The following is a 22,562-nucleotide window of genomic DNA, read 5'->3' as shown; positions in this document are numbered from 1 at the left end:
AAGAGTTAGGCGTCAGAAACCGGTAAATACTATGCTCTGAGTACGACAATCTGGCAACGGTGTGACGCCTTCCTACTCACCGCACAGGGACAGCAGCACCGGCAGGAACATGAGACCGTGCGCGGCGCCGAACACCACCATGCCGAGATACATCCTGAAGTAGAACACGCGGAAGATCTGCGACTGAGCGAAGCCGAGCACGAAGATGCCGCCGATCTTGGTGAGGGTGATGCCGGAGAGGACCTGCACGGGAACGGGGACAGGGTGAGCCAAAGACTTAGTGACGTATTATAAAACATTTCATCGCCCAAGAACACGTATTTGACAAGGCTTTCATAGGAGTTGTGGGCATTTCCAGGAGTAGTTTTATGACCCTAGTGGTAGTTTGACCCTTCCTCTGTACCATGAACCTAAAGAAGCATATATTTGACAAGGCTTTCATAGGAGTTGTGGGCATTTCCAGGAGTAGTTTTATGACCCTAGTGGTAGTTTGACCCTTCCTCTGTACCATGAACCTAAAGAAGCATATAGTTGAGAAGGCTTTCATAGGAGCTGTGGGCATTTCCAGTAGTAGTTTTATGACCCTAGTGGTAGTTTGACCCTTCCTCTGTACCATGAACCTGAAGAAGCATATAGTTGACAAGGCTTTCATAGGAGTTGTGGGCATTTCCAGTAGTAGTTTTATGACCCTAGTGGTAGTTTGACCCTTCCTCTGTACCATGAACCTAAAGAAGCATATAGTTGACAAGGCTTTCATAGGAGCTGTGGGCATTTCCAGTAGTAGTTTTATGACCCTAGTGGTAGTTTGACCCTTCCTCTGTACCATGAACCTGAAGAAACACTCATTAGAACCCGACTGACCCCCTCTTTGACCTTTAGAAATAGCTGATGTGTGAGAAGCGAAAGTGTCTAATAATACCAACCTAAGAATACCACCCTAACTCTGTATGTAACCCATGAAGTGTTTAGACTGAGGCAAGAAACAGGCAGACACTAACTGACTAGCGGGAAGAGTTTAGACTGAAGTGAGATACAGGAAGACAGGTAAGAAGAAACACAAATACAAGCAGACATCAAGTCATCGCGCCCTCTAAGGTACAGCAGGGCAGGGTAGGGCAGGGCAGAACATGAAAAAGTTGAGAGCCTATGCCCGGAGGTGGCGACTTACCGAGGATCCCATAGTGGCCAGGGCTTCTTGGGCTCGCTCCAACCGCGTGGGCAAGACGGAGGTGGCGAAAGCATGCGTCACGTGGCTGCAGAACTCCACCGAGATGCCCACCGACTGAGGGCGTGAGGGAGAAGCAGCAGCGTGAGTGTTGGCATCAGTTTGCATTGTACAGTTACATCTGAGCAAAATTATATCAAAAGAATGTGCTCATCTTCAGTGTTGCAAGCATCGAAGGTTTAAAAAGGAAGACAGTTTGCATAGGGAAGAAAGAATGATGTGAATAGTTTGGTATCAGTTTGCATCACACACACACACACACACACACACACACACACACACACACACACACACACACACACACATGAGCAATATCGAAGTTGAAATTTTTAGTAATGTACAGAACAAGAATATTTAGTATAGATTTTAGGATACAGCTGTTTGTTACCAAAGAATACAGTAGGAGAGAGTTATGTGTTATCAAAGAATAGGAGATAGATGTCTGGAAGGTTGTGTAGAGTTGTCAGATGAAAAAATGGGTTCGACAGGCAATGAAGAACACTGGTTTCCTTTTGCCTCATTCGGGACAAGTCGGAGCGAGGTGCAGCGAGGCAGGCCATGGATACACACCATCACCAGATTGACGAGCGAGACAGCGTTGAGGGAGATGTCCCACCAGTACATGAGGCCCATTATGTCGGCGAGGATCATGCTGATGGTAACCAGGATGATGAACGACGAGGTGAGGTCGAAGGTGAAGAGCAGCGTGACGGCGAACACGGAGGCGAGGGAGATGGCCAGACTGATGCCCGTGTCGGCCCACATGGTGAGGTACTGCTCGTAGTACACGTAGAAGATGCTGCCACAGGGAAGACACGTAGGACATGTCAGAGCAGAGCATGACGATAATAATTGGACATGAAGAAGTGAACTAAATATTAGAGATAAGTTGGTAGGAGGAATAAATAAAAAAGTAAAATGTTCATGTGAATGTCTGCCTATTAGTCGAGCAGAGTTTAGAATGCCCAACAGCTTGACTGACCTCTAGGAAGGGAAAGTTGCGGCACACTGACTAGGGGCACAACTTAAAAGTTCTTAATATCAACATGAACTTATCAGCGGTAGTTTTATGTGTGATCTTTTTGAGACTAAACTGTACATATCCTGCCCAGACAATAAACCCAGCAAGAGTTCAGAGACAAGCACCTGTAGGGGAACACCTCGATGTCGGGGGAGTACTTGGAGTTGCTCCTCAGGTACTCGGTAAGACTGTCGGTGAGTTGGTACGCCCAGTCCAAGGCGTTGGTGAAGTCCTCCGAGGTCTTGAGGATGGTGTGGTAGGCCATGTAGCTGGTTGCCCCGACCACCTCCATGCCGGTCTCAGTGTCATTCACAATCTTCACGGCGTTACCATAGGCGGGGTGGCCGGCCGAGCTGCACATGGTTCCGTGCGGGTTGTCTGACAGGAAGTCCCTCAGGTGGTCCATGAACAGTTCAGGCTTGGGTCTGTCGTTTATAAAGTCGTCGAGGTGAAGGCAGGTCTCCCGGCCAGCAAAGTCAAATTCCGCTGTGAAAAGAGTGATGGAATGCAAGATCAATCGACTATAGTGAATACTTTTGTGTGTGTGTGTGTGTGTGTGTGTGTGTGTGTGTGTGTGTGTCATTCACCTACGGTCACACGTGCTGGATTCGTGATCACAACCAGTACCACACCACCCCATAATGTGCTGTACCACTAGTTACTAACGGGAGAACATTTACTCATGGAAAAATGTGAGAATGAGGCAGCCATGACGAACTGAGCCATTGTCTACTCACCTGAAGAGTCGACGAAATTCCCGTCCTCGTCCAGTCGACAACAAGCAAACGTGTATCCATTGACAGCCACGTTGTCTATGAGCCACGTGAAGTAGCTGCCCAGCCACGACGATGCCCCCGAGGCGATTTTAGTGCTGCAGAGGGAGAGGGATGAGGGTGGCTGTATTACAAGGACGTGACAAGGTAACCGAGAAGATAATACGAAAATCAAACCACCAACACCAATAAGACAGCAACACAACCACCATCACCAATGCTTAACCCGGTAGCTGCGAGGATCATATTTCTTAAAGGCCCTTCCCTCTAAGCGAGAATAATGGGAAAAAATCATCACTCACGTCAACCATTTCATAATATATATCAACGCATTTGTGATCAGTTTATGCATCATCTATTTTTGGGGGGTTTATAGCATGGCAAAAATTTGGCCCGTCGCTGGTACACGGTAAAGCTTAAATTTGGCCCGTCGCTGCTACCGGGTTAAGATACAGGTGAGCACCATAACCACCACACAACCACCGCCACACTTACTCGTCAGGCACCAGCGAGTTGAGGAACACTTGCTGGAGCATTGAGTCGTCGTTGCAGCCGTACACTTCACATATAAGGTTCTGCTCGTCGAAGTCTGTGAAGTTGAAGCCTTCTTTCATCACGAAGTACACAGGTGGGCCCACGGAGAGGTAATCGTTTAGGTACTGAGGAAGGGGAATATATGAGTTGGGGTTGTAAAAAATTAGTTGGTGTTGTTGTAAGGGAAATCAGCACATGGAACTTCGGTATATCAGTCTCTATCCCTCTCTCTCATGGTCTCACCAGGAAGTACTTGAGCACGAAGGAGTCCTCAGGCATGGAGAGGGTCTGGTCAAGGCCGACTTCGATGTATGGTGCTCTGGACATCGAGGTACAGGTTACACCCACGAACAACAGGCATATCACCACACGCATAAAGTCCTGATGACGAGAGAGATGACAGTCAGCTACCCTACCCATCCTCATCACCCAACCTCCGTCTATCCACCATCACCCCAAGACATTACTATCATTACGTGCACTATCACCACCCACTATCCCCACGATCAGAAATGGGGAAATTTCATAATAAACAGCATCGACTTTAAGTGCGGAAACTGCAGCTAAGTAATACAGATTAAAACTATAAGAGGTCAAGTTGCAGCCACAGCCCAGCAGGAAGAAAGGAGCATCGACCTACCGAGAGGATGAAGGGAGCGTAGAAGGAGTTGAAAATGTCGTAGCAGATGCCGGAGTCCCCGCTGTCCTTCTTGCTCTTCTTGGCTCCCTTGACGCAGCACACCACGTCCCAGCGGTTGTTCTAGAAGGGGAAAGGAGGAAGAAGAGCGTTATGTGCCAGTGTTGATGAGGTACTGGAACACTCATATAGCACAGCGATACACTTTGTTTACCTCTGAGCCCAAAGATTCCTAGACAGGTAAAACAAGCCATTCTTCACGGCCGGATGAAGCCTGCGTGGTGCTGTGGTGGCCTCAAGCATGGCAACCTTTCACCAACACAATAACATCCATGTTTTCCTACACAGCAATCTTAGAGGACGCCAGACACACTCACCTCAATCCTGTGAGCGTCGAGGCTCAAGAGGGCGACGAAGCAAGTCATCTGAAGGAAGAAGTCGATGACGAGAGCCAGGCCGGCGTAGAGGGCGAAGGCGTACACGGCGGGCATATCAGACAGGCCGCCTGGTGGAGGATGGAGGAACAATGAGCGCCAGATGAAAGGTTGGCGACACGTGTTAGCTTGGACATGGCGACCAGCAGGATGAGTTATGGTGGCTAGGTTAAGAAAGACTCACGGTGATCAATGTAGTGTTTTATGCAATGAATAGTGGTAATTAGAGACAAGTTAGATGAATTACATGATGACTCTGGAGGCTGACGTGGTGACTGGCTTAGCGACTTATATACGTAGTAGTGGAGAAACGTGATAAAGAATTGTAGAATGACGCGGATATGTAGACAAGCCTAGAACGCATTCACAGCTAGCTCATCGGGCTTCACACACCTTCAACACCTTCCTTACACCACTTTGGCAAGGATGGGGTCAGGGTCCAACCACATAGTTTTGCCATCTCAAGATGACGGTGACTGAACTGATCCTTCATCCTTTCACACTCCTCATCCTTTGCAGATGAAGAGTGTGGAGTGTGTGGTCTACCAAAAACTCATTCCCTCCCTGGTTATGCTCCTGAGCAGGCCCCTCATCCCACCTTCACTCACCGAGGAAGAAGCAGAGCGCCTCAGCCGTGGTGGAGAGCAGCATGGAGGGCGCCACTTTGCCCACCACGCGCCCAATGTGTTCTTCGATGCTCTCGTTTTCCAGCCGCGGCTCCCGCTGCCACGTCTGCACCAGAATGAAGATGTTGTCCACGCCCACCGCCAGCACCAGGAAGGGAATCACCTGCCACGCAAAGAAGATATCCAGATATCCATCCACCTGAGGCTGACCAAAACTAAACACGACAAAACAAACTCCACTGCAAAAGTAAATATCACCAGCATGGCTGCTGGAATCATTATATTAATTGTATTTGTTCTCAAAGAAATCATGCAACATGAGTGCTTGAAAGACAGTTCAGAGGAAATTCATCAGTCTTCAGGGACAATCAGCCCTTCTTGCAAGTGTCAGCAGTAATAAGTATCCAAGTACCAGCGAGCATGATCCATAATACCGTTCTTAACTCGAAGGATCAGAGTTTCGTCTTCAGGTACACAAACACAATTTGGGTAAACATGCACAACTTTTAATGTGGAAAAAACGAAAACTCACCTCGATGACGAAGAGCGTGGCAGGCACGGCAACGTAACCATAGAAGCCGAGCGATGCCACGACAGACAACATGACGAGGGTGACGCCGCTCAAGGCCAGGACGATCCTGCTCTCGATCTGCAGAAGGCAAAGTAGCAGTGTCAGAAAAAACAGGACAGGATGGTGGGTCGCTGCAGACCAAAGCGTTGCACACCCATACACAGGCGGCAGCGGGGAAGCCCAAGGAAAAAGATCATCGGGAAACGAAAAGAAGTGTCAGGTCATGACTTGTGTGCCTGATGGCGTAATGCAGCACAACCCTTACCAGCAGCCTGTTGCACTCGGCGGAGAGGTTGCCCAGCGCGAGGGTGATGTAGGCGAACATGATGAGGTAACTGATGAGGATGGTGACCGCGTCATTCTGACTCTCTCGCTTCAGCTCGTCCTCGATGCCTCGCTCGGCGTTGAAGGCGATGTCCATGTCAACGGTCCACTCCTCGTCCGTGGTCACTTCCTTCATGAAGTCGAGGAACCTGCGAGTGACACAGCGTTATCATACTGGCCAACTTGGAATATCTTTGCACAAAACATTCCAGGAATCTCTTATACATACCTCGTAGCACCTCAACTTTTTCATTTTATTACATGTCCAAGGCTTCATAGTTGTCACCCTCATATCTTTTTTAATTTTACTCCCGCTTTTTTCTTTTAACCATCACCCTATTTCGGGGGCAAGTATTGTTACCTTTGGCTTAACCCAGAAGTCCTCCACAGACTTCTTGGTGTTTCAATATCCTACCATCCTGATGCGTCACACCACCCTATAACACCAACCCAAGGTATATGGCAAGGATCTATGTGCCTCTGTGGTATAATGGTTAGAACGCCTAGCTACAAGTCCGTGGGCCCAAGTTCCGATCCCAGTCCGGGCAGTTGACACACAGCCCACAGCCTCATGCACCCTCCCGTTCTGGCTGGTCGATAGATGGGTACATGGGGAAGCCTAGATAAGGTAAAATGTGCTAACCTGGATGTTACACTTGCCGAAGAGACGGAGATGAGCACCGGGGCCACGCGCAGCTACAATGTACGTCCCCAACTTTAGCTTTTATATCTAAGAAGACACCAAGGAAGCACAGCGAAGGCCACACGAGTAACAAAAAGCAGGAATAGTGTACCTCTTCTCCCACGCCAAAGCTGGGCCGAGTTCGTCTTTGTCCAGGTAGTTGGAGATGAGGATGGTGATGATGAGGGCCGTGGACTCGGTGTACTGCGGCTCCAGGGCAAGCACCTCGCCTTCCTTCAGGTAGCCGCCGAGGGCCGTATAGGGCAACACCGGGCCGCCGTATGACCCCAGACAGTAATCGACATCCACGTTGGTCGGGTTGCTGCATGGGAAGGAAAAGAAGACATTGAAGGCTGAGGGCGGGGAAGGTAGACATGTTGCTATCTTTTCATAGTGTTCATGTATCACCGTGTTCAAGACGTGTTGTAAGAAGAAAAAAAAGGATGAAAAAGCATATCACTGTGAATCTTTCGTGCTGTGGAAAGGAACGTTTAGGGCGCAGGTGAACACGTAAAAAAGAAGTAATAAGTAATCGTTGCAAAAACATCCATTTCTTCTTTGCTGAAATATCACGAGCTACAGGATTGCCTTCGAGTAAACGGTCATTCACGACCCGATATCATGGATAATTTATATATTTACATCATGGACAACAAAGACTTAATACAAGGATTTCGGTGACTAACTCCAGATTCTCTAAAACATCGTATTACTATTTATTAAATTATGTGGCTAGTTTGGCTCTGTGCTTCATTTTTAGGACAGTGTTAGGTAGAAGCGTTGGATTTTCACAGAGTTAAGTCGATATAATTACACTGTTAGTCGTAAAAAGTTAAATAAAAATATAGAAAAACTAACCACGCCTTGAAATACGGGTAAAAAAGACAAATCTCGCACACTATTACTAATAAAGACTATTACAACGTTGGAAAAATCAGGCGTGATACAGGAACCTCGGCGACTCATTTCCTGCCATGAACACTCGTCGCGCAACTTAGTACGTAACATTTTGGAGCGTCGAGGCCATTCCCTACCTGATGCACGTGACCATCGTCTTGGCGTAGGTTCCCTCCTCGATAGACTTGTTCAGCTTCTCGGGGTCGAGCTGCCAGTAGTTGGTGATGCTCTGGATGAGGCAGTCGTCGTATGCGGGCTCCATGGGCCGCTCACACACGTCCGTCAGCGTCACCTCCCCACCATCATACTCAGCCACCAGCTGAAGACGGTAGGAACGGGGTTGAGTAGGGACACGCGCGCGCGCGCGCACACACACTCACACACACTCACTCTCTCTCTCTCTCTCTCTTCTAAGCTGCTAACATGATGACAAGAAGACTTATATCCATCGCCATCTATCACACTGTGGTCCTCAAGTCACGACGAGTTAGGCTCCGACAAGCTCGGCGCAAGTCGGATTAGTCGTAAGTCGAAATTTACATTTTGCCCCAACACACCGCCGACCTGCCGAGCGCCGAGCACGACCACTAAAGGAGCAGGGATTGGCTATGCAGTGCAGAAGACTCACGTTGTTGATCTGGATCTGCAGTTCCATGACCCGCTGCACGAAGTCCTCGTTGAGCGCCGGTCCGAAGAGGTAGTCCCGTTCGATTCCCAGGTTGTCTGTGATCGTGACATTGGTCTGGGTGGGAGCGAGTCGGTCAGCAATGGAAAGGAGAAGTAGAAAGAAAATGATTGATTAAACGAGTTTTCTTCTGTGTGTGCGTGTGTAGCGATGGCCGCAGGGAGGTTAAACATGATCCGTCTTATTAAGGATTGTATTTTTTATCATTATTATTGTTGTTGGCAGTAGAAGTAGTAGTAGTAGTAGTAGTAGTAGTAGTAGTAGTAGTAGTAGTAGTAGCAATAGTAGTAGTAGTAGTAGTAGTAGTAGCAGAAGTAGCAATAGTTATCTTTCCTCACCCACTCGTATCCTTTGGGCACAATGATGATCTGTGTGGTCCTGTAGAAGGGGTTGAAGTGGCTATCGAAGTAGTCCTTGTCCTTGCGTGTCCTTGAGGTCGGCGAGGCCCACAGCTCCACGGGGTCTGTGGTCACCTGAGGGGGGGGGAAGAGTGAGTGATGATGGAATGGTATGATGAAAAACAAGTTACTTCTTATCTTTTTACCTGTTTTTTTTTTTCTTTACTCCACGTTTCGTCAAGGCTAAAGAAGACACTGATTTTTTTTTCTACAGCAAGGGAGGCAGTTCAAGGGCAAATAACAAAAAACAGAAACAGAAATGACCGTTGAACTTTACTCTATTAATGCATATATTTGTAACCTATTTCATCATTCATTCCCCTTCTTCCTTATCAGCATTCCAGTAACGACTAATCCTGCTGCTCCTTTCTCTAACGATACTCTCTTTATCTCCCATCAATGTAGTAGCAAGAACCTATAGCTACACCTACTCCTTCCTTGACTAATTCTCTGTTCAAGCTAGCTTCAAAAATAAGCTCCTCCCCTTTCCACATTCAGTGCACATTATTGGCCAGTCTGTGAGCAAGCCACGCCCCCTCTCCAACTCGGGCTGCATGTGATTGGTGGATCCTGGGTTGGTGTGGGCGGGGCTAATGTTCGAAGTTTACGTGAATAGAGAGTGTATCTTTCCCTCCCTCCTTGATGCAGTACAGGATCGACCCTTTGGCCAGGACCCCACGTACAGTAGCTCACAAAAATATTGGCCGACGTAAAACCGATAGCATAAAGAATGAGCTAAAAACAGAGAGGATGGACGCTGTTTAGTAAATGGCGAGTCTTTTAGTCAGTTTTAATTTAGTTAATCAGTTTGGTAAGTCAGTTTACTTAGTTCAGTCAATAAGTTTAGTTAGTTAGTTTAGTTAGTCAGTTTAGTTAGTTAGTTAAGTCAGTTAGTCAGTTTAGTTAGTCAGCTTAGTCAGTCAATTCGATCAGTTAAGTCAGTTTAGTTAGTCAATTAAGTCAGTTTAGTAAGTTTAGTCAGTTAGTTTAGTCAGTTAGTAAGTTTAGTTAGTCAGCTTAGTCAGTCAATTCAATCAGTTAAGTCAGTTTAGTTAGTCAATTAAGTCAGTTTAGTAAGTTTAGTTAGTCAGTTTAGTCAGTCAATCGGGTCAGTTTAGTTAGTTAGTTTGGTTAGTCAGTTTAGCAATTTAAGTCCGTTTAGTAAGTGTTGTGATGTGCTTCCGAGCCTGGCCGTACCTTGAGCCATATCACGCCGATGGAGAGGCCGACGATGACCGCAGCGCCCAGGAAGAGGAAGAGGAAGGGATGCCTGGCCACGGCTGAAAGACAAACATGCTGGCTAAGTCTTCAACAAATGGAGGGGCGAATGGCAGGCACTAAGCGAGTCAGAGTGAGGATGAGAAATGTGATGAAAAGCGACGACAATGGCAATGGGGAAGTAAAGGAATGGTTTTTTTTACAGCAAAGGAGACAGCACAAGGGCACAAAAAAAGGAAACAATAAAATAAAGCCCGCTACTCGCTGCTCCTGTACAGAATCCGAAGAGGAGGCCGAAAGAGCAGTCAATTACGTGAGAATTACGTGATGGAGAATGTGACTGTCAAGGAATATGTTATGACTGGGTGAGAATGTGATTGTAAAGGATTATCCAATGATTAAAGGAGAATGTGACTGTTCGGAAATATATTTTGATTGGTGAAGAATGTGATGAAGAAAGTCAATAACAGCAATGTTGAAAAGTGTCTAATCCTATACATTAAACTATAGACATCTCCCACTTTGCATTATATTAACCGAGCTGGGAGTTCTTAGTCCGTATTAATACTACTGTGATGCGTAGTTTCCTGGACACGTTTTTTACAGTGACAGGCAAAAAAAGAGTATCATGGATTAGGGAACACACAAAGATTAAAGATAATGATGATTAAGAGGAAGCAGTGGACTTGGGCAGGTCATATCATATGCGTATAACGGTATAACTGATAGCAGACTGACAGCTTAAGTGGCAGAGTGACACGCCAGGAAATGAGGTCGGGCAGGCAGAGAGTTAGATGGAGAAGTAAGATTAAAGCCTTTGCTGGAGTAGAACAGATGACACTAACTTCAGACAGAGGAAAGGTGGAAAACAGTAAAGGAAGCAGCTCAAGGGCAAAAATAGGAGAGGTTGAGTAGGATGAGAACCGGATGGAAAAAAAAAGATTACTAAAACATTTGCCGGGGCAGGCTGAAGAACACTAAAATTTAACAGAGAGAGGTGGAGAACAGTAAAGGAAGCAGCTCACGGGCAAAAACAGGAGAGGTTAAGTAGGCCAAGAACTATAACGTTAACGGGAGCAGAAAAGAGAACACTAACATTTAACAGAGAGAGGTGGAGGACAGTTAAGGAAGCAGCTCAGAGGCAAAAGTAGATTAAAACAAAAAATCCCGCTGATAAAGACAAAAAACACCGCTAACAAGAAACAGAAAAAGCCCGTTAGTATGTGTCTTGAAGAGGGTGAGTAAAGTCTGATGGCAACGATGATTATTTTTTTTTTTTTTTTACATCTAAGGTCACGGCTCAAGGGCAACAAAAAGAGTACATAAAAAAAAAAAAAACGCTACTCGCGGCTCCCATAAAAGAAAAAAGTAAAGAGTAGCCAAAAGAGAGGTCAAATTCGGGTTAGGTGGATATAGGATGATCAAACATGTTCTCGTAAAACACTCACTTCTCCCGAAGGTGGTGAAGGTGCTCTGGATGCCCTTCTCCACGCTGGCGCTGACGTTCTGGCAGCAGGAGCACGTCGCGTCACATCTGCTGCCTGAGGGAGGAGAGGGGTCAGGTGAACTTGACTCCATAATGACTGAGTTAATTTCCCGGTCCAACATCGGTCCATATTCTTGAACGTATACTCTCTTTCTCTCTCCTTCAACCCTTAAGCATCTCCCTTCCTCAGCTACCTTTTTACCTTTTTCCTCCCTTCTCCCTTTCTCTCCCCTTCGTTCCTTTAACCATTTCCCTTTCCCATCCTCATTTCTCACTTCCGGTCTCACATTACGGCTATTTCCTAAGGTCACAGAGAAGATTAAGCGGGTATTTCATGGCTGTTACGATTATTTCCTAAGGTCACAGTGGAGATTAACCGGGTATTTCATGGGTGTTACGATTATTTCCTAAGGTCACAGGGAAGATTAACCGGGTATTTCATGGGTGTTACGATTATTTCCTAAGGTCACAGAGAAGATTAACCGGGTATTTCATGGCTGTTACGATTATTTCCTAAGGTCACAGAGGAGATTAACCGGGTATTTCATGGCTGTTACGATTATTTCCTAAGGTCACAGGGGAGATTAACCGGGTATTTCATGGCTGTTATGATTATTTCCTAAGGTCACAGGGGAGATTAACCGGGTATTTCATGGCTGTTATGATTATTTCCTAAGGTCACAGAGGAGATTAACCGGGTATTTCATGGCTGTTATGATTATTTCCTAAGGCCACAGAGGAGATTAACCGAGTATTTCATGGCTGTTATGATTATTTCCTAAGGTCACAGGGGAGATTAACCGGGTATTTCATGGCTGTTACGATTATTTCCTAAGGTCACAGGGGAGATTAACCGGGTATTTCATGGCTGTTATGATTATTTCCTAAGGTCACAGGGGAGATTAACCGGGTATTTCATGGCTGTTACGATTATTTCCTAAGGTCACAGAGGAGATTAACCGGGTATTTCATGGCTGTTACGATTATTTCCAAGGCCACAGAGGAGATTAACCGGGTATTTCATGGCTGTTACGATTATTTCCAAGGCCACAGAGGAGATTAACCGGGTATTTCATGGCTGTTACGATTATTTCCTAAGGTCACAGGGGAGATTAACCGGGTATTTCATGGCTGTTACGATTATTTCCTAAGGTCACAGGGGAGATTAACCGGGTATTTCATGGCTGTTACGATTATTTCCAAGGCCACAGAGATTAACCGGGTATTTCATGGCTGTTACGGCGATTTTCCAATGCCACAGAGATTAACCGGGTATTTCATGGCTGTTACGATTATTTCCTAAGGTCACAGGGGAGATTAACCGGGTATTTCATGGCTGTTACGACTATTTCCAAGGCCACAGGGGAGATTAACCGGGTATTTCATGGCTGTTACGATTATTTCCAAGGCCACAGAGTTATTCATTTCTTCACTGCTATCTTCGCTTGTCTAGTGCACGTACCTATACCATTCTTCTTTCATTCACTCACTATTCATTCCTCCTTTTCGTGTCTTGCTCTCTTTCTTCCTTTCCTTCACTCATTCACTCTTTCATTACCCTCTGTCATGGTCTTTTCAGCTTACATGATTCATTCATACACGCATTCATTCATATGCATACTCATTCCTCACTCTTCACCCTCGTCATCCCAACACCTTCATCACTGACTCACTCCCGCATTCATCCCCCACCATCTTCATCTGCACCTCCGTCATTATCTCACAATCGACAACCATCTTCACCTCCCTATCATTCTCTCCCTCCCACACTCATTCCTCGCCCTCATCCTTACCTCCACCATTCTTGTTCCAGCAGGTGCACGCGGAGACGATGATGGCGACGGCGAGGATGCAGTAGACGATGATGAGGGTGAAGGTGAAGACGTCCACGGAGCCCACCATCGGCCACTCCTTGTACTCCGGGACATCGGGGTAGGCGGTGCAGGAGTCGCGGCAGTCCGAGCAGAGGCAGTGCAAAGATGTGTCCTGGGGAGTGAGGGAGGGAGGGAGGGTTGAGTTAGGAGGTGGGGGGGGGATAAGAGAGAGAGAGAGAGAGAGAGAGAGAGAGAGAGAGAGAGAGAGAGAGAGAGAGAGTATGGAGAATGGGAATAGAAAAACTTGCTATAGTCCGGCAAATCTTAAGTGGCGGCTCTGACGTAGACAGCCCGCTAGACACTGGTGCTATGTCTCTAACTGACCTCGAGTACCGTGCCTCTCACGCCCTTCTCTCTCTCTCCCCCCGTGTCTCTCTCTCTTTCTCTCTCACTTTAGTATAAAAACAAATATGGTTTTTATGATTGATTCTCTACCTGTGAGTGAATACAAAGAAATTTGTACAACACTTGGCAGCGTTGCCACCGCGGCGTTGTCAGCTCAAGTCAACCCAACACACCGCAGTTGCCAGTTGCTCTGCCTGCTTTAATTATCGCATTTCTGCCATTTTTTGGTGTGTGTCTGCCATCTGCCATACAATGTCAGTCATATGGCACAATTCTGTTAAAATATGGAGACAGACTATATATGGAGTATGCCATGACCGTCAAGCAAATTTTGATGTGAGTCATGCAGGTGAATGGTGAGGTTCCGCTTGGGCCAAGGAGTGGGGAAGGAGTGGTCGCTAAGAACATTAAAATATTACACTTTGACCTTATTTCCACATCACCCAAGGGGTAAAGAGTCTTGGTGCATTTTTTAAAAGAGGTTTATCATTATTATTATTATTATTATTATGCATTGTCGTGCACCATACTCCCCGAATGAGAGTACACCCCCACTCTTCTCGCACACACACACACACACAGAGAGAGAGAGAGAGAGAGAGAGAGAGAGAGAGAGAGAGAGAGAGAGAGAGAGAGAGAGAGAGAGAGAGAGAGAGAAAGAGAAAGGGTGTGAGAGGCACGGTGTGCGAGGTCAGTTGGAAACGTGGCAACAGGGTCTAGCGGGCTGTCTACGTCAGAGCCGCCACTTAAGATTTGCCGGACTATAGTGAAATCATCAAGCAGGAACATAAGGTTAACATACAACATCCACTAGGTCACTCATACCACGTCTAGCAGGTCATAATAAAACGCACACAACCCCGTGCATTAGGTCACCACAGCACGCCCATCAGGTCAAGCCATACGTACGTTGCTGTTGCAGGGCGTGGTGGGCATCGCGAAGGGCGTCATGGATCTCATCTCCCCCGTGTCCGCGTCCTCCGCCACCACCGTCGTGTTGGCCCAGCGGTAGGTGATTTTGAAGGGGGCATGGCTGTTGTCCCCGAAGAAGGTAAACAGTCTGCATGGCGGAGGACACGAGGGACGAAGGAGTGTTAGCGTTAGACATGATGCGGTAAAAGATGACTGTATTCAAAGGGAGTCAAGGGAGGGAGTTAAGTTAATGTAGACATGATGAGGTAAAGAGGATGTCGAAAAGGAGTTTGAGAGAGTGAAAAACGCAAAAGAAAAGTCTGGCGGAGGACACGAGCGACGAAGGAGTGTTAGCGTTAGACATAATGCGGCAATAGAGGAGTGTAAGGAAAGGGAGACAAAAGGAAGTTAAGTTAATGTGGATGTCGAAAAGGAATTTGAGGGAGTGAAAAACGCATAAAAAGAGTCTGGCGGAGGACATGAGCGACAAAGGAGTGTTAGAGTTAGACATGGTGCGGTAAAAAAGGAGTGTATTGAAAGGAAGTCAAGGGGGGGAGTTAAGTTAATGTAGACATGATGAGATAAAGTGGATGTCGAAAAGGAGTTTGAGGGAGTGCAAAACGCATAAGAACAGTGCAAGGGAGGAGTAAAGGAATAAAGGAGTAAAAGAGGAGTGTAAGGTAGGGGAATAATAATAAGGTTTAGATAATGCAGAAATGATGGGGTAGAGAGGATGTGGAATAGGGGTTTGAGGGAGAACAAAAGCCATAAGAACAGTCTGCCGGGATACAAATGAACGAAGGACCAAGCGTTACTGTAGGCACGATGGGGGAAAAAAGGAGTGTGAGAAAAGGGAGGCATAAGGGAGTTTAGAAAATGCAGACGTGATAGGGTAGAGAGGATGTGGAAAAAGGTGTTTGAGGGAGTACAAAAAACATAAGAACAGTCTGCCGGGATACAAATGAACGAAGGGCCAAGCGTTACTGTATATAGGCACGATGGGGAAAAGGAGGAGTGTGAGAAAAGGGAGGCATAAGGGAGTTTAGACAATGCAGACGTGATGAGGTAGAAAGGATGTGGAAAAAGGTGTTTGAGGGAGTACAAAAAAACATGGAAACAGTCTGATGAAATTGAGGATGTGGAAAAAGTGTTTGAGGGAGTAAAAAAAAAAAAAACATGGAAACAGTCTGATGAAATTGAGGATGTGGAAAAAGGTGTTTGAGGGAGTAAAAAAAACAAAACATGGAAACAGTCTGATGAAATTGATGATGTGGAAAAAGTGTTTGAGGGAGTACAAAAAAAATATGGAAACAGTCTGATGAAATTGAGGATGTGGAAAAAGTGTTTGAGGGAGTACAAAAAAACATGGAAACAGTCTGATGAAATTGAGGATGTGGAAAAAGTGTTTGGGGGAGTACAAAAAAAAACATGGGAACAGTCTGATGAAATTGAGGATGTGGAAGAGGTGATTAAAGATGTCTTGGAGAGTACAACAACCTATAAGAAAAAAAGAGGAGCCGGTTATTTTTTTTTTTTTTTTTTTTTTTGCAGCAAGGGAGGCAGCTTGAGAGCAATAAAAAAAATATCCCTCAAGCAACAAGAAAAATAAATAAAATATCCCTCAAGCAACAAGAAAAATAAATAAAATATCCCTCAAGCAACAAGAAAAATAAATAAAATATCCCTCAAGCAACAAGAAAAATAAATAAAATATCCCTCAAGCAACAAGAAAAATAAATAAAATATCCCTCAAGCAACAAGAAAAATAAATAAAATATCCCTCAAGCAACAAGAAAAATAAATAAAATATCCCTCAAGCAACAAGAAAAATAAATAAAATATCCCTCAAGCAACAAGAAAAATAAATAAAATATCCCTCAAGCAACAAAAAAAAAGGCCAGCTAAACCACCAAATAATTCGCTATACAGACATTCCCTCCAAACTCCACTGAAGAGAACGAGGCAAAGGGGAAGATGCTGTTGGCGGTTACTGAGGACGTGGCCGAAGAAAATTAACACGACCTCTCAATAAGAACCAAACTACTTCAGACATGTTAGGTCGGTTATGTTTCATCTAAAGTGGACAAAGAGTTCTGTTTTGCAAGATAAGCAACTGATTAATGTATTTCCGTGTTGATTGACAAGTGAAACCCGTCAGAGGTAATTATTACTGCACGCATGAGTGTTTCAGGTTTTCAGTTTCATGATGAAATGTAAATACCGTAATCGGACTGATAATTCGGCCTCAGATAACGAAATCAGTGGCCAGATGCTTTATCGGCTGTCACGAGAAGGGACCACAAGCTACATCTTGAGGGGGCCACTTAGCCTCTCGAGTCTATAATAAACTTAAGGGACTATTACACTGAGCATATTTTCCGTGGATCTTCAGTCAAACCACGATTTCCACTGGCGTGGTTCTCATATTTCCGTGGTTTTCTGACGTGTCCACGATCTTCCAAGGCTACGGTAGATTTCCCCGAAGGACGACGGTATTACTCACCATCATCAATGCAAGATGGCGCCACTATAAACACTCGCCTGCGCCAGAACGGGCTGGGCCGACCATCAGGACCCACCGGAAAGAAGCCTTGGACCGACCATCAGGATCCACCGGGAAGAAGCCTACCGGCGCAATAGGCCGCAATGTAAAAAAAAAAAAAAAAAAAAAAAATCAGCAGCAGTAATATAACAAGAAACAAATGAGAACCACGCAGCGGAAATCGTGGTTTGACTGAAGATCCGCGGAAAATTTGTCCAGTGTAATTGCCCCTTTAGTGATTCATCGACTTGATAATAAACTTCATGCTTGAACATCGTCTTAATCTTAAGCTTAATAATAAATTTAGCGCGCTTCATCGTCTCAGTGATAACATTAAGCGACTCCATAATAAAACTTAGTGATTCATCTTCTTCATAATAAACGTAATACTTCATCCCAACTTAACAGCAAACTAATGCTTCATCGTCTTGAGGGAGCCACGTGGCCTTCTCGTTCCATTAATGAACTTCAAGCTTCCGTATCTGAATTAGCGTTTCAGAATAAGGACAAGAGTCTGCCCATTGTACTTAACGCTTCAGTAATGAAGGAAAAAGCACCACCATCATAAGTATCAGTTCAGTATCGGAAAAAATAAACACTCGAAAGAACTAAGTATTACGATCAAGGGTTCAGCATTGGATTCAAGGCACCAGTAGAGGAGCATGCGTGTCGGGGCGTCTCGTCGTCCTTCCCCTCCCTCACAACTGCACTGACAAGGCCTTCCAAGAGTGAGGTCATGGCACTGCGCGGCATCAACGCTGACACGCGACCTCCGCCCTTAAGACAAACATAACCTCCATCATTCAATCAGCGCCTTACTATCTCTTTCCAAGTATTGCATCACCCACCAACGATCTGCGCTAATTACTTAACTGAGGGTAACGCAAGCAGGTGACGTAACATGGAGCCAACGCCAGGACCAAAGGATGACAGAGTTGGTGTGTTTTGAAGCAACTTATTAATTACAAGGCAGTGGTATGTCGTAACAAGCATAGCAAACATAGCGAATGGATACTTGTCTTATTCCTCCTTTTTCTGTCTTATTTTGCATTTACCGAATAACACCATAACTGTAACATACGTCAGGCTATGCTAAAATATGATTTGAGAGCTGAATTAAAGAAAAAGAAACGTACAGTCTACCTCTACTATCCCAACCCTTTCTACATTCGCTACTACTACTACTACTACTACTACTACTACTACTACTACTACCACTATACTACTACTTCTACTACTACTACTACTACTACTACTACTACTACTACTTCTACTGGTGCTGGTGCTATTGCTGCTGCTGCTTCTACTACTACTTCTACTTCTACTACCACTACTACTTCTACTACTACTACTTCTAATACTAATATATATACTAATACTGCTGCTGCTTCTACTACTACTACTACTACTACTACTACTACTGCTACTTCTACTACTACTACTACTACTACTACTACTACTACACATGAATAGCAACAACAACAACAGCAAACAAAACACACAGACAACAAAATCAAAACGAAAACGACAAATAAAACTCACCATAACACAACACAAACACAACCATAATCACCAATAACAAAACCAACAACACAACAACACAGGCAATCTTTTTTTTTTACGCCCTTGCACTGTCTCCTCTGCTGTAAAAAAAAAAAAAAAAAAAAACACGATCATCAACAACCACAACCACCACGCCTCTCGGTCGGTCCAGGTCGCCTCCGCACGCACTCACTCACTTGTAGGGGTCGCAGTTGTAGCCGTAGTTGCCGCAGATGATGGTCATGGCTGGCCTGTTGAGCTCCGACATGTACACTTCGTCGCACGAGTCGTAGGTCTTGTTGGTGTAGTCGTCGGTGATGTGGAAGTCCACCTCCCACACCGCCTGCTTCGGCTCCCCCGTGTCCGTGTCGTTGTAATCTGAAGTGGAGGGCGACGAGGGTATATGGGGGTCTCTCTCTCTCTCTCTCTCTCTCTCTCTCTCTCTCTCTCTCTCTCACCTAGCATCCTGGTGGGGACGAGGAAGTTGGAGTGTCGCGGGTGGCAGGTGAAGTAGCAGAAGCTCATCTTAATGTTGGTCAGGCACGCCGGACACTGCGCCATGAAGGTGTCCAGCGCCCCGAACTGCAGCGTCATGTCGTCGATGTTGGACTTGGTGCAGCACATTGGCAGCCCATTCCCGTCATCCCCATAGTCGGTTCCTGCGGCACCACAAAGTTAGGGTGAAATAGAACGTCAGAGATGTTTGAGATGTCTCCTGAATATTTCACTGATGGCTGTACATCAAATGGGTATTATTCCCGAAGGTGCGGTTAACTTGACTTCTGGTCTTAAAATAAAGGCTTTACACACACGGAGCAGTGAAGAAGAGACAAACTAAGCTATAACTAAGTGTCTGATGGTAAGGCTTGACCCAACGCCCATCCCTAACACTACTACTCTCGCTGTTTTCCTCCTCCTCCTCCTCCTCTTCCTCCTCCTCCCTCTGCCCCAGTTCAACACTCACTCAGCTCCTTCATCAGCGTGGAGCAGTGTTCGTCCATGCTGGTGAGGGCGTTCTTGTCGTTCATCAGTTTAGCTGGCCCGGTGTACGCCTCGTTCACGTACTGGTTCGGGTTCTTGTCCGGGTTCGGTGTGCCGGGGCCGTACCAGATACACCTGCCTTCGTCGGGTATCTGGGCCTGAGGGAAGAAGACCAGGTGGTGAGGAGACGGGTTCGTGGGGGGTGGGGGGAGGGTTTATAGTAATGGTGGTGGTAGTAAGGGTGTTGAAAGTGATGATGATGGTGGTTGTTGTAGTGGTGATAGGATGGGTTGGGCAGCTGTTATTATTATTTTTATCATCATCAGTAATAGTAGTAGTAATCGTAGTAGTAGTAGTAGTAGTAGTAGTAGTAGCATTTGTATTAGTAGTTGTAGTAGTAGTATTTGTAGTAGTAGTAGTATTTGTAGTAGTAGTAGTAGTAGTATTTGTAGTAGTAGTAGTAGTGGTAGTAGTAGTGGTAGTAATCGTAGTGGTAGTGGTGGTAGTAGTAGTAGTGGTAGTGGTAGTAATCGTAGTGGTAGTGGTAGTAGTAGTGGTAGTAATCGTAGTGGTAGTGGTAGTGGTAGTAGTAGTGGTAGTAATCGTAGTGGTAGTGGTAGTAGTAGTAGTAGTGGTAGTGGTAGTAATCGTAGTGGTAGTGCTAGCAGTAGTAGTGATAGTAGTAGTGGTAGTAGTTTTAGTAGTTGTAGTAGTAGTTATTTTCGTTCTTTTATTTGCTACAGTCGCTTAATATCAGTAAAATTAACAACGACATAAAATTGCTTGGTGACTAAATATCTCAGGTGTAACAATGAACATGACGATAATGAGAGGAAAATGCATGATATCCTGCCTCAAATCTCATGCGTAAGATACTGAAAGTGTTTTTGTTTTTTATTAAGAATTATGAAATGAGGAGGAGGAGGAGGAGGAGGAGGGATATCAGAGTAACCCCAATTTACCAGCATGGACCACAATCTTGTCTAATCTACATCTCTTCCTCCTCCTCCTCCCCCCCATAATAAATTCTCACCTCTTCCCCTCCCTTCTCTATTCATAGCCCTCCCCTTCCCTATTTCCCTGGTCCCCAATTCCCCTCCCCTTCCCCTATTATCCCCCCCCCCCTTCTCCCTTTACGGTATTCCCTTCCCTTGTCCCAAAATTCCCCTCCCCTTCCCCTATTTTCCTCCTCCTCTCCCTTTTCCGTATTCCCTTCCCCTGTCCCCAAAATCCCCTCCCCTTTCCTTATTTTCCCCCTCCTCTCCCTTTTCCGTATCCCCCCTCCACTCCCCTTCCCCTATTCAACCTTCCCTCACTTTTCCTCTATTCCCCTCAGTCTTCCTCTCCCCCGTAATTCCCCTTTCTATACAATGACCTTCCCTTTAACATACTCCCACCTTGAGAGAGAGAGAGAGAGAGAGAGAGAGAGAATAATATCTTAGTTTACATCACAAAAAAATAGAAACGATAACAAAACAATAGATAAGAAGGAAAGAAAAGAAAAAAAAGAGGAACCAGATAAAGGGAAAAGAAAGAAAAAAAGGAAAATGAAGACAAAAACAACATACAATACTACTTTTTTTTTCAAGACAGCAGAGATGAGTAACCACAACACGTTTAAAACTCGATTATTACTGCGTTGTGCTGTGTTGTGTAGTGTTGTGTGTTGTGGTTGTTGTTGTGTGTTGGTGGTGGTGGTGGTGATGTTGTTGTTGTTGTTGTTGTTGTTGTTGTTGTTGTTGTTGACGTTGATGATGTTGATGATGTTGATGTTGTTGTTGTTGATGTTGATGATGATGATGATGATGATGCTTGAGGCCTACAGATAACCTTCTCCGCCTCCTCTCTTTTCTACACCTGTTCTTTTTTTTTCTTTCTTTCCCTTCTCTCCCTCTCTCCTCTCCTTTCCTTCCTCTCCGTTCTCTTCTCCATTCTTGCAATTTTTTATTCTTTTTTTCCCTTTTTTTCCCTAATCTCCCTCTTCCACCTTTTCCTTATTTTTTTCTTCTTTCCTCACATTTTCTATTCATTCCCTTTACCTTTTCTCCCTTCGTTCCCTTCTTCCTTCATAACCTTCCTTTTTTACTTCCCTATACTTCCTTTCTCTTTTCCCATTTCCTCTTTCCCCTCCCTCCTCTTCTTCCTTCCCTTCTTTCCCTCCCTTCTGTTGGCTTTCCTTTCTCATTTTCTTTATTTTCTCTTCCCTCCCTTCCACCCTGTCTTCCCTTCTCTTCTTCATTTCTTTCCTACTCTTTCTCTCTTTCATTTCCTCCTACCCTTCCCTTTTTTCTCTTTTCCTTCTCCCTTTTCCAGCCGTCATCTCTTCTACCCATTCAGCTTGCCCCCTACCTACCTACCTACCTACCTACATATATACCTGTCTCCTTTCTCTCATTAGCTCACCGCCAGGGTCGCCGCGTAACTAAATGAGCGTCGTCACAGTCACGGGGCAGGAGATAGCGAGAGGCGAGGTGGCTCGTTATGACACCACGAACAGATAAAGAGGATGGTAACCGTTTTCCAGCTCTTTCTCTCTACTTATCACGGGGAGGAAACGTGTTCAAAGGTTACCGGGGATGTTGATGATTGTTGATGATTGCGATCGATAATAGAGATAAATAGAGATATTGTTCAGACCTTACATCATCATACGTATTTCAAGCCTCAAAAAATACTCAATACTTACAATGACGTCAGCACTCCCTCCTTAAAGGCTTAATTGAAGGCTTCATTAACGAGATTACCTTTATCTTAGTGCCTGATAACGGCCGCTACAGTACGTGCTTACTATGAGAGCCGAGCTGCCTAAGAAAAAGATAGAAAATAATACGAAAAAGAACCTGTATAATAACGTC

General features: G+C 45.4%; 1 protein-coding gene and 1 long non-coding RNA gene across 9 annotated transcripts in view; one reads left to right on the top strand and one right to left on the bottom strand.

Annotated features, from left to right (window-relative positions):
• Positions 1-22,562, bottom strand: part of LOC126997448 (NPC intracellular cholesterol transporter 1-like) — a 30,164-nt gene that overhangs the window by 2,079 nt on the left and 5,523 nt on the right. Inside the window, exons 2-24 of the mRNA XM_050858544.1 lie at positions 19,691-19,865; positions 19,185-19,385; positions 18,924-19,104; positions 14,640-14,790; positions 13,305-13,497; positions 11,474-11,566; positions 10,005-10,087; positions 8,748-8,882; positions 8,353-8,466; positions 7,862-8,043; positions 6,940-7,149; positions 6,087-6,294; positions 5,783-5,899; positions 5,233-5,413; positions 4,568-4,695; positions 4,194-4,313; positions 3,797-3,934; positions 3,515-3,678; positions 2,984-3,117; positions 2,372-2,732; positions 1,796-2,024; positions 1,169-1,282; positions 81-243 (exon numbers count right to left, since the gene is read on the bottom strand). Coding sequence (XP_050714501.1) covers positions 81-243; positions 1,169-1,282; positions 1,796-2,024; positions 2,372-2,732; positions 2,984-3,117; positions 3,515-3,678; positions 3,797-3,934; positions 4,194-4,313; positions 4,568-4,695; positions 5,233-5,413; positions 5,783-5,899; positions 6,087-6,294; positions 6,940-7,149; positions 7,862-8,043; positions 8,353-8,466; positions 8,748-8,882; positions 10,005-10,087; positions 11,474-11,566; positions 13,305-13,497; positions 14,640-14,790; positions 18,924-19,104; positions 19,185-19,385; positions 19,691-19,865 — 3,775 coding nt within the window. The remainder of the gene's footprint in view (positions 1-80; positions 244-1,168; positions 1,283-1,795; positions 2,025-2,371; positions 2,733-2,983; positions 3,118-3,514; positions 3,679-3,796; positions 3,935-4,193; positions 4,314-4,567; positions 4,696-5,232; positions 5,414-5,782; positions 5,900-6,086; positions 6,295-6,939; positions 7,150-7,861; positions 8,044-8,352; positions 8,467-8,747; positions 8,883-10,004; positions 10,088-11,473; positions 11,567-13,304; positions 13,498-14,639; positions 14,791-18,923; positions 19,105-19,184; positions 19,386-19,690; positions 19,866-22,562) is intronic.
• LOC126997452 (uncharacterized) lies at positions 11,574-12,793 on the top strand. 8 transcript variants are annotated; one of them, XR_007752121.1, is made up of 4 exons: positions 11,574-11,817; positions 11,977-12,082; positions 12,295-12,453; positions 12,558-12,793. It is a non-coding gene; the product is annotated as an uncharacterized LOC126997452 (long non-coding RNA). The 8 variants fall into 8 exon arrangements; XR_007752123.1 differs by having other exon boundaries at positions 12,401-12,793; XR_007752118.1 differs by having other exon boundaries at positions 12,295-12,793.

The sequence above is a fragment of the Eriocheir sinensis genome, chromosome 12 (genome assembly GCF_024679095.1).
Source record: "Eriocheir sinensis breed Jianghai 21 chromosome 12, ASM2467909v1, whole genome shotgun sequence".
In the NCBI taxonomy this organism is placed as follows: domain Eukaryota; kingdom Metazoa; phylum Arthropoda; class Malacostraca; order Decapoda; family Varunidae; genus Eriocheir; species Eriocheir sinensis.
Note: the sequence above shows the minus strand (reverse complement) of the source record. Positions and strands in the feature narration are given on the sequence as shown.